Source organism: Dioscorea cayenensis, chromosome 19 (assembly GCF_009730915.1).
Source record: "Dioscorea cayenensis subsp. rotundata cultivar TDr96_F1 chromosome 19, TDr96_F1_v2_PseudoChromosome.rev07_lg8_w22 25.fasta, whole genome shotgun sequence".
In the NCBI taxonomy this organism is placed as follows: Eukaryota; Viridiplantae; Streptophyta; class Magnoliopsida; order Dioscoreales; family Dioscoreaceae; genus Dioscorea; species Dioscorea cayenensis.
The window spans coordinates 28,016,670-28,027,608 of NC_052489.1; the positions used below are offsets into that span (position 1 = coordinate 28,016,670).

The 10,939-nt window shown below is 33.5% G+C and overlaps 2 protein-coding genes across 2 annotated transcripts; both read left to right on the forward strand.

Moving 5' to 3' along the window:
• The first annotated feature begins 731 nt into the window (after nucleotides 1-731).
• LOC120249324 (carotenoid 9,10(9',10')-cleavage dioxygenase 1-like) lies at nucleotides 732-7,885 on the forward strand. The gene is made up of 17 exons (XM_039257825.1): nucleotides 732-750; nucleotides 958-1,029; nucleotides 1,139-1,214; nucleotides 4,951-5,011; nucleotides 5,106-5,246; nucleotides 5,373-5,475; nucleotides 5,657-5,919; nucleotides 5,994-6,173; nucleotides 6,256-6,334; nucleotides 6,405-6,486; nucleotides 6,559-6,621; nucleotides 6,712-6,850; nucleotides 6,954-7,014; nucleotides 7,063-7,275; nucleotides 7,363-7,427; nucleotides 7,521-7,670; nucleotides 7,769-7,885. Exons 1-17 carry the CDS (start codon nucleotides 732-734, stop codon nucleotides 7,883-7,885), a joined length of 1,884 nt encoding a protein of 627 aa, XP_039113759.1.
• A 1,211-nt stretch (nucleotides 7,886-9,096) lies between these two features.
• On the forward strand, nucleotides 9,097-10,239 carry LOC120249325 (E3 ubiquitin-protein ligase ATL42-like). The gene has a single exon (XM_039257826.1). It carries the CDS (start codon nucleotides 9,097-9,099, stop codon nucleotides 10,237-10,239), a length of 1,143 nt encoding a protein of 380 aa, XP_039113760.1.
• Nucleotides 10,240-10,939: the final 700 nt, after the last annotated feature.

Here is a 10,939-nt window from a genome sequence, read left to right on the forward strand (position 1 = left end):
AGCTAGTTACATGGCTGCTTCTCTTTATTTTTTTATAAAATTAAAAAGAATAAAAATAAAAACACAAAAAGAGGACTCTGCCTCTTTCTCTCTCTCTCTATCACTCTCTCTTTCTCTCTCTCGTCTTCCTTCTTTCTTGTACCACCGCTCTTGGCGCCGCTTCCCTCTCTCCTGCACCCCGTTCCCAGTCACTGCTTTCCTCTCTCTTGCGGCATGAGTCCTCGGTAGCCGCACCCCTCTATCTAGCACCCTTGCTCCCGCCTGCCGTTTCCTTCTCTCCTGCACCCTCGGTCTCGGCGTCGCTTCCTTCTCTCTTGTATCCCGCTCCTGGCTGCCACTTCCCTTTCTCTTGCAGCACGAGTCCCCGACAACCTCACCTCTCTGTCCAGAATCTGTAATTTTTTAGTTTTAGATAAGATTCAATCATATTTCTAAGGAGAAATGATTTATTTTATTCAGTTAAAATTTGATCTAAATGATGATTTTTTTAGTCATAATTTCACAATAATTTTTATTTTATTTATTTAGTTTTAAATTGAAAGCTAAATTTATCACTATAGGAGAATGGATTTATTTTATCCGGTTAAAATTTTCTTAAACTCAATTTATTATTCGTAGTCTATACAATTTTTTTTTAAAATAATATTTAAGTTGACTCACAACACCTTGAGTAATTACTTCAACTATTCAAAATTATTGATAGTTAATTGTTTTTATTAATTTTACTTGAGATGGATATTAGTCCGATCAGTGAGGATTGGACATTTTTGTTGTAATAAATTGGAGGAGAGGTTCTTGATCTAAGAATCATTATATTTGTTTGGATTTAACATTGATCGTTCTTGAATTTGTTTATGATTTAAATTAAAAAAAAAAGTTGTTTATGATAAAGTCTGTGTCCCAGAAATGTTTGATTATTTGTCTGTGCTATGCTACTAAATTTCTTCTTGTTTGCAGATTTTGTATCATCAGTTGTTGCAGATTTTGTATCATCAGTTTTTGCAGATTTTGTTATCTTTGCTGCTCAAAGTTTGTGTATTTTTATTTGCTAATAATCAGTGATGTATGTGTATTTTAGTTTGCAGTTTTTTATCATCAATTGCTCAGATTCTTAAACATTCACTTATTTAGTTTGCAGATTTTTTATCATCAGTGATGTCTGTGTATGTTAAAAAAAATTCCAGCATTCCAGGTCCTTGTTCTGAAGATGGAAAGTAATTCATCATATACAATATGAGAAAGTGATGTCTTAAAAACATGAAGATGGAAAGTAATTCATCAAACACTCATAAGTCGGAGTTTGGCCAGCAGAGAGCATCAACGACAAGCTTAGAGCCTCGGAGATATCAACACTATCTATATACAATACAATGCATACCCTTCTTCAGGAAGGCAAGCATAGCTCAGTACAAGCCCAATACATTCTGGCTTACAACAAATAGATATCCCACTAGAATACAACATAGCTCGGCACGACCAGATCATACCAGGACATCATTCTATATAATTTGCTGAGATGTACAGGCTAGCACTTTTAATTTGCTCCAATAATAGATTGGTAAGCCAGAATGTATTTGCTGCATTTTAATAGATCAAACATTTATTTAGATATATTTGTAATTTAAACTTATACAATATGTATATATATATGGTAAATTGAAAATTTTTCCATTAGGATTTATTAAGTATGAAAAACTTTGCCGGAAACTAACGGGATGTTTAGGAATTTATAAGAACTTTTAAATATTTTACCTCATTGTAATTATAAAGTAATGTTTAATTAGAGTTGTAAAATGATTGATCAAATTTGATTAAAAAATTTTAATTTAAAGTTGATTTAATTTGAATTTAATCAATATTAACTAAAATAAATATTTTAAAATTTAATTATTATTTAAATTAATTAATATGTTACTAGTATTAACATCATATATATGTATATATATATATATATATAGAACTAAGCTTTGGAAAAAGACTTATAGATGGAGGAACGCGTAATGCCTTATATTCTTCTTTCTTCTGGAAATTGAGTTGTCCAAGCAAAATCACTCTTCTTTGTTGGCTAGCTTGTGAGAACCGAATTCTAACCCAAGATAACTTAGTCAAAAAAGATTGTAGCACGCAAATTGCGACCGATACTTGTGTTTTACGTCACAGATCTTCAGAATCTACAAAGCATCTCCTAATTCACTGTGACTTTGCCGATAGGATTTGGGCCTTTTTTAAACAAACCTTAAACTTACCTTCTCATTCTAAGGTTATCTCAGAGGTCTAGTTTTCCTAGATTTCTTCCATAGAGGTTCGACAAAGAACCAAGTGGGACTTTTTTGCCCGGGCAATTTTTTGGAACATTTGGCTTGAAAAAAACAAACGAATCTTTATTTTTCATGCTATGAATTCAAGTACAATAATCATTAAAATCGTTCACATGTTACTGGATTGGATTTCCGCAGCTAGAGACCAGCTCCAAGTTCCGGCGGGATTAACTCAAAAGTTGAAGCGCTCACTCGTCTTCCTGAATGCGAGGCCAAAGGGAAATTCCACCGACATGGAGTAGTCTTCGCCTGATCTAGCTGATGTTTTTGGCAATCTGAGTAGACTTTTGTCACCTCCTGGTGGACTCTTTCATCTCAGCTGTGTTTGCCTCTTTTTTTTGTATTTTTGTATTTTTGTTTTTCCGTTTCCTGTTAGGAGTTTATCACCGCGGGTGAACAATTCTCCTATTTGGTTTTCTGGTCTGTTGTTGCAAGTTTCTTTTATGTTGCTATTGTTGTACATGTAGTTCTTTTTTTCAATAAATTTGTAGTTTATTTATTTTTAATAAAAATAAAGCCTGGATTTTTTTGTTGACAGTGGGTTAAAGATGGTAGATGATTCTCCAAATCAATGATGGGAATCTCACCAAGGAAAGTGAAACAAAAAAGCCAAGCAATGATGATCCCATTCAGATCAATTACACACTATCCCAATGAAATATCCTTGTTTGTGTTATTGTGGGAAGTATGAACAAATCACATGCAGCGTTCAAACCTCACTCTATTTTTATTTTTATTTATTTTTTAATAAAAATATGTAAATCATAATTTTATTAAAAGAAAAAAAATTCAATAGTTTTATTGAATAAAAATAGATAAACCATAACTTTATTGAATAAAAGTGGATAAATTATAACTTTATAGAAAGAAAAGAGTTCAAACCCCGTTTTATGAATTGGATGGGAATAAAATAATCAATTATTCAATTAAGGGTTGTGATATTGAAATTTCATTTATACTATTATTTATCGTATATTTATATTTTTTTAAAAAAATATATTTATATAATTTTTCCCCTTGCCTTGCTCTAAATAATATGTGGTACTTTTTCCTATATGAAATAATAAATGGTATTTTAAATAAAAATTGGAGCATCGTAAATCATTTTTGAATTTTGAGGATGAATTTGGATTACATTACTTGTGCTATGTTTGTTGTCATGTTATTATTTTTAATTCCAAATGAAGGAGTGCAATCATCAAATGCTTCGGATATAAAACGGATATAAAATGATTAAAATTGCATGTGTTCAACAGTACCATTAAGAGAAACTTGCAGTTTTTTTAGTTCCACATTGGCACTATTGATGCGAGTGACCCGAAAGAAACGACTGACTTTGGGCTAGCACAAAGGGCATATATATATATATATATATTTACAGAAGGTACGAGCATTATTTATATTAAAGGAGTGCATACGAACTGAAAATTAATCATCTAACCCGCACACTTTTAATCAGATCAAGGAGATTAATTGACTGCAAGCCAGCGCCCATAACCTTTACTATTATTGCTTCCAATGAGTTTTCAACTCGAGATCTTTTAATTGTCTCGCCCTCATTTTTCACAATAAAACTAAGTACCGCTAAGTTATGAACATTTTAGTAGGGGCCTGCTTTTCGTCTATTCTATGTTCGCTTCTCATTTAAGTTTTTTCAAATATATATTAGTCACTATTTATATATTATGTCTCCTGTTTTCAGTGAACCATACTCTTGTATTTTGTATTGTGTTTACCCATCTCTATTACCTTTTTTTTGTTTATCCACCTTATAAATAAATGAATGAATGAATGCATGGTTCAGCTGCAACTGTTTCTACCACATTGATAAGAACCGAGTATGGTGTTACTCTGTTTGAATAGGATGATATTTATTTGTATTTTTAATGTTTGTTTATGTGTCAAATAGAATCAGAATTGCAACAAATTATCCTTTATTGTATTTTATATCGCTCTAATATAGAACAAGGACATTAAAAACACGAAGGTGTTTTATTTTTTATTTTAAATAAATATAGACAAGGCACATCATCAAGCTTGAACCCTTTTAATATATAAGCCAAGGAAAAGGTTTAAATTTTATTAAAAAAATTAATCAATTGATTTTGATTGAGTATCACTAACTTATTCATGAGAAATGAACAATGTTTTTATAATAAGCATATATACCAACACTTCAGCATTTAAATTAAATAAATATTGAAACATGCATCATCCATCATGTAACAACGAATATTTATATAGATATATAAATATCTCGCCTGCCTTGTGAATCATCTAGCGCATTCTTTGTCTACAAACAATGATTTACCCTTCAAAATAATTATTAATTATCAGTTAATATCTCTCTCTCTCTCTCTCTCTCTCTCTCTCTCTCTCTCTCTCTCTCTATATATATATATATATATATATATGGATGTAGATACAAATTAAAAAGACATGCCAATCGATTAGTTTCTTATTGGCTTCTGTATAAAATATATATCTTTTTTGTCTGACATTTATAAATAGCCAATTATATAGCAGCTTGGCACCTCTACAACTAAAAGGACAAGGCTGAGAAGAGTGAATTGAAATCAAAGCAAAGCATGAACTCCTTTTGTTTGTCTTCCAATGCTCATGGCTCTATCAGGAGGCCTTTCCCGTTTCCTTCTTTTCATCATCTCTCAATCTTTCTTTCCTCCACCTTCAAGGTATTATACATACATATATATAAATATATCTCTTTATGTGTGCATATAGTACTTGATTAATTCCATGCATCATGGCTACCTTATAATTTTTTAGCAGCCATTATTGAAGGATTTGGAGCAAGTTAAGTTGAAATTAGATGTTCCAAAGCTCATGAAGGATGCATCCTTGAAAATGCTTGATGAATTGGTGGACTCCACTTTTCAGTTTATCAACCAGCCAACTTTGCCTTCTCAGGTAATTGAAACAAGATAATATAAACTTATATATATATATATATATATATATATATATATATGCATGCAAAAAGTTCATGAAAGCTTGACAAGAAATTAATTTCATTTGCATGATCAACATGATCAGAGAAACTTCCTACCAGTCAAAGAGATTGGAGAAGAGACAGTGGTGACGAGCATCGATGGCGATATCCCTGCAGACTTCCCTGAGGGAACATACATAAGAAATGGTACATTGTATCAATCATATGTACAATATATAATTAGCCGACTTGAATGTATTAGAGTAGAGAAAACAACATGAACATGCTGCCATTTTTCTGTCCAGAAATCATGCATATATACATTTATATTATATTAAGCCAGTCTTTATATTAGATTATTAACTTATATAGTTGTGTTTGAACATAGGGCCAAACCCGCTCTTTGGCGCACTGCAATCAACTGTATCACCGTTGGGAAAATCAAGCAACATTTGGGTTGAAGGAGATGGCATGCTTCATGCCATCTACTTCTCGAAAAATAATATTAATGATACATTCATCATTAGCTACAAGAACCGGTATGTCGAGTCCGAAACTTTCAAGATCGAGAAGGAGAAAAGCAGGCCTTGTTTCCTCCCAGCAGTCGAGGGAGACTCCCTCGCCATCCTCACTGCCTACATCCTCAATCAGGTATGGTCTGTAAAATTTCATAATAACTAATAGTCTCACATCGGTTATTTTAGTAGGTAGTGATTCTATGACAGTTGAGGTTCGGCAAAGTGAACAAGTACATTAGCAACACCAATGTCTTTGAACATTCAGGGAGATGTTTTTCCATTGCAGAGAATCACATTCCACAAGAGATAGATTTGCTTAGCCTTGATACATTAAGTAATTGGGATGTAAATGGAGAGTGGAACAGGCCTTTTACTGCTCATCCAAAGGTTAACATTTCTTTTAAATATGTATAAATATTAGACATTTTAATATGACCAGTGGTAACATGTATTGTTGTTAATTTGACAGAAAGCTCCAGGATCTGGAGAACTTATTATTACTGGAGCTGATGCAGTGAAACCTTTCCTTGTTTTAGGAGTTATTTCAGGTTCATCAAATGATTAATTCTTGAGAACTAGTAGTTTATATGTCATCTATCTTTTGTTTCAATTTTACAGCTGATGGGAAGAGGTTGGCACATAAGGTTGATGTTGAATTAGAGAGGAGCATTCTCTGCCATGATATGGGAGTTACTGAAAGGTAAGATTAATTATTAACTGAATACAAATGCATACATAGATGCAGTTCTGAATGATATGTATATCATTTCAGGTATAATATCATTATGGACATGCCGCTCACTATAAATATTCCTAGACTTCTTCAGGGTGGACCGTAAGTACTACTTGTTACAATATTATAGTAAACTGATAGTCCCGTATCAATTAAGTGATTGCATTGTTAAATTTGAATACCTTGGTGAAGATTGATCAAGTATGAGAAAGAAAGTTATGCAAGAATCGGAGTGATGCCGCGTTATGGAGATGCCGAAGCAATCAAATGGTTTCAAGTTCAACCTTATTGTATCTTTCACCTGATCAATTGTTATGAAGATGGAGATGAGGTGATTAATAGTCTCCCATAATATATTTACTACTAAATGTTGATATGAATATCTAAATCTCAAATAACATATATATATATATATATATATACACATGGAATAGGTAGTTGTGCGGGGATGTCGAGCAGAGGAGTCGATAATTCCAGGGCCGGAGCATGGCCTTGGTAAGTTCCAATGGTTCTCTAGAGGATTAAAGTTTCAGAAAATGCAAGATGAGCTTGATAATTATGTCAGAGATGAAGGCTTTTTGTTCTCTCGTTTATATGAATGGAGATTAAATATAAAGAATGCCGGCATTAAAGAAAGATATCTAACGGGAAAAGAGTTCTCGGTCGACTTCCCAATGATCAATGAGAATTTCATCGGGTTAAGGAACAAGTTTGCCTATTGCCAAGTTATTGATTCTATTGCAAGCTCCGAATGCGGTAAAGGGTACTTTTTTTAAAAAAAAAATATTATTAGATGTAAACCAAATATATTATTAAATATATATGAGTCTTTATTTTTTGTAGCATTGCCTAAATTCGGAAGTCTAGTTAAGTTCACTTTCGGTGAAGAAACTGGTAGGATATCCGGGGTAAATAATGAAAACTTTTAAGCTCTTCATTGATTGAATTGATTTGAATTGATTAATTAATTGTGTTTATATTAATTATTTTGTGATTTATAGTGTCAAGAATTGATTAAAGTGGAGCATCATGAGCTTGGTGAAAACCAGTTTTGTACAGGATCAGTATTTGTTCCAAGACCTGGTGGTTCTGAAGAAGATGATGGATGGATAATTTTTCATGTTCACAATGAAGAAACCAACATATCTCAAGTAGGAATATTAATTAATTAATTTCTTTTAATCAGTTTCAGAAATTGTAATTTTGTTTGTCGATGATGAATAATCGATTTTTGTTTTTGTCTTTGCAGGTTCATATAATTGATAGCAAGAGATTTGAGAGCAAATCAGTGTCTAAGATAACACTGCCACAAAGAGTGCCTTATGGATTTCATGCAACATTCATAAAAATCAGCTTGATTGCTTGATTTTTTTGTGAAGATTGTTTTGGTGAATCATAAATGCAGTTATAAGTGTACTTCTGTTTGCTTGCTTTTGTCTGACTATTTAATAAATTTGTAGTTAATATATATTAAAAATAAAATAAATAAATGCAGTGAGAAGTTTGCAGCCTTGTACATGACTATACTATTTGATAAGTTGTTTTCTTAATTTATTTAAGTCACTTAATTATATATATATATATGTGTGTGTGTGTATTTTAATAAAATGGATAGAGCACACTTTCATTAAGAAAAAAATAGATTGTAATTTTTTTTAATAAAAATGAATCAACTACAACTTTGTTACATAAAATATAATAGGTTACTAACACATAAACTAACATACTGGCAAAATTAAAAATATAAAATACGACATTTGGCAAAAAAGACTCAAGAAATTAAAAATAATGTAGATTATTTTTGTGGTACTCGAAAAATAATCATGGGTGAATTATTTGTTTTGGGTGATACTAGAGGAAGTAGGAATTTATAAATATTCTAGTTGATTTCAGAATTGGTTGTCATCTAATTTAATTCTTTTCACATTCAAAAATGTAAATATTAAATAAATAAATAAATTTTATTATTAATTTTGTTTATAAATAAATTTTGTCCGAGAGACATGCAATTAAAGATACAACTTAATTTTTTCAACCACATATTGCAAACTGCAATCTGGTCTAAAAAAAATCTTATGTACCTAATGCGTGTATATTAGAAGTGTTCATAGATATTGATAGGGTACAAAATTTTGATTTTTAATATAAAATAATTCAAATATCAAAATGTTGAATTTTCAAGAGCAACAAAAAAAAAAGGAAAAAAAAGATCCAGCTTAACAAAAAAAATAGTCACCATCAAAACAAAAGTAGTAAGTTTTATCTCATTTGCTTCTACTTCAACTTGAATACATACATATGCTCCCCTCTAATAAAGAACCTTCAAAAAAATATATAATTAATATAACCTCTAAAATAATAATAATAATAATAATAATAATAATAATAATAAACCATCTAACAATCACATTAAACAAATTCATTTATTTAATTTTATTCTTAACCTCACCCTCATGTCACTAAGTATAAGCACAAAAATAAATAAATAAAGAAATAAATAAAGACAAATAAAACAAGCAATCCCTCCAATAAAAAACACACCACCTTCTCATCTTCCTCTCATAAGATTCCATCCAAATGTCCACCACCTTCATCCTCTTCCTCTTCCTCCTTCTCCTCTCCGGCGCCGGAGCTCAGACGCCGGAGTCATCCCCGATCAAATACGGCGTCTCTTTCAGGCCAAGCGTCGGCATAGTCATCGGCATCTTCGCCATAATGTTCTCCCTCACCATCGTCCTCCTCATGTACGCCAAGTTCTGCCACGTTGCCGCCACCGGCCTCTTCCTCCGGGAATCCAACTCCGGCGCCGCCTTCCACCATCTTCTCCACCCAACACAACAACCACGTTTCTCCGGCGTTGACAAGACTCTCATTGAATCTCTCCCCTTCTTCCGTTTCTCCTCTCTCCGTGGATCCCGCGCCGGCCTCGAGTGCGCCGTTTGTCTCTCCCCCTTTACCGACGCCGAGATCCTCCGGCTGCTCCCCAAGTGCAAGCACGCCTTCCACATCGACTGCGTCGACCGTTGGCTCGCCGGCCACTCAAGCTGTCCTCTTTGCCGCCAACCTGTAGATGCTTCCGATGCTGAGATCTTCAACCAGTTCTCTCTTAGTTCCCGTTTCTCTCTTCTAAACTCTTCCAGCCGCCGTAGTGAAGGTCATGAAGAACAACAACAACAACAACAACAACAACAACAAGAAGCGGTGGTGGAGTTGTTTGTTGAAAGAGATGAAGAAGAGAACAAGCCTGATCAGTTTTATCATAAGTTTAAGCACCGGATCATCGTCTCCGACGTGATGTTCAAGAGCCGGTGGAGTGACGTCAACTCGTCGGACTTGATGGCTTTGAATTCGGAGATGCTTTGCTTTGCGTCGAGCAAGAGGTTTGATGTGAGTGTGAGTGTGAAGGATGAGTTGGAGAAGAAGAGGATGATGGAGAAAAAGATGAAGAAGATGAATGGCTTTGTTTTGGGTTCCGGTGATGTCGGTGGTTGTTCTTCTACTGAGTCTTTGATACCACCAGGGAGTCGGTGCATGTCGGAGATCACAAAGGTGGCGAGGTTCGCCGGAGAAAGGTCAGGTGTGAAGGAGGAGGGGGAGGAGCATGAGAAGAGGAGGCGTGTTTGGTTGCCCATTGCTCGGAGGACGGTGAAGTGGTTCGCCGGCGGCCGGGAGGAGAGAGTGGAACTAAGAGATCATGAGGGAAGATCATACAGGGTTTAAATTTTAATATATATTATATATATATATAATTGTAAGTTCTATAATTCTTAAAACATCAGCCTCCCTTTTGTTTGCCATACAGATATCTATACACGATGGGCATATTTCTTAACATTATTTTTATGAATTTGGTAGCATATCAGTTAAATTTAAAAGCGCTACCAGTATATGCAACCATACTCTGATTTTTATATGCAAAGATTTATGTATAGTACTAAAGGGTGCATACTGATGTTAGAGTTCTTTTTACACGGTGAAATGCGAGTTCAACTCTCCTGCTCTCGAAAAAGAGTGAGAATGTGTGGTGTTAAATATCCTCTCTGTTACCAGTTGATAAAACCATATACTTAAAAAAGCTCTTCTGTGCAGGCACACATTTAATTACAAGCCTCAAACTAAAACCTCAGCATCCTTAGTATAAAATAGCATAGTGGGCATGTTATAGTGAAGCCTTTCAATTTATCTTTTCCTGTAATAATATATGCTTGTTATTTGTAATATATATATACACACACGGACTGTCAAGCTTCGCTTTGAAGGACTAATAATACTAAATCCAAAGTCAAGTTTGAGTTGTCTCTAGATACAACATCCTTTCATGTTCAACAGAACGTAATCAACACATCTACATTATTTATAGAGATTGAGTATACCCAAATAAACTTTAATGGATTTGTTCTCATATCTATACTCCTGTTTT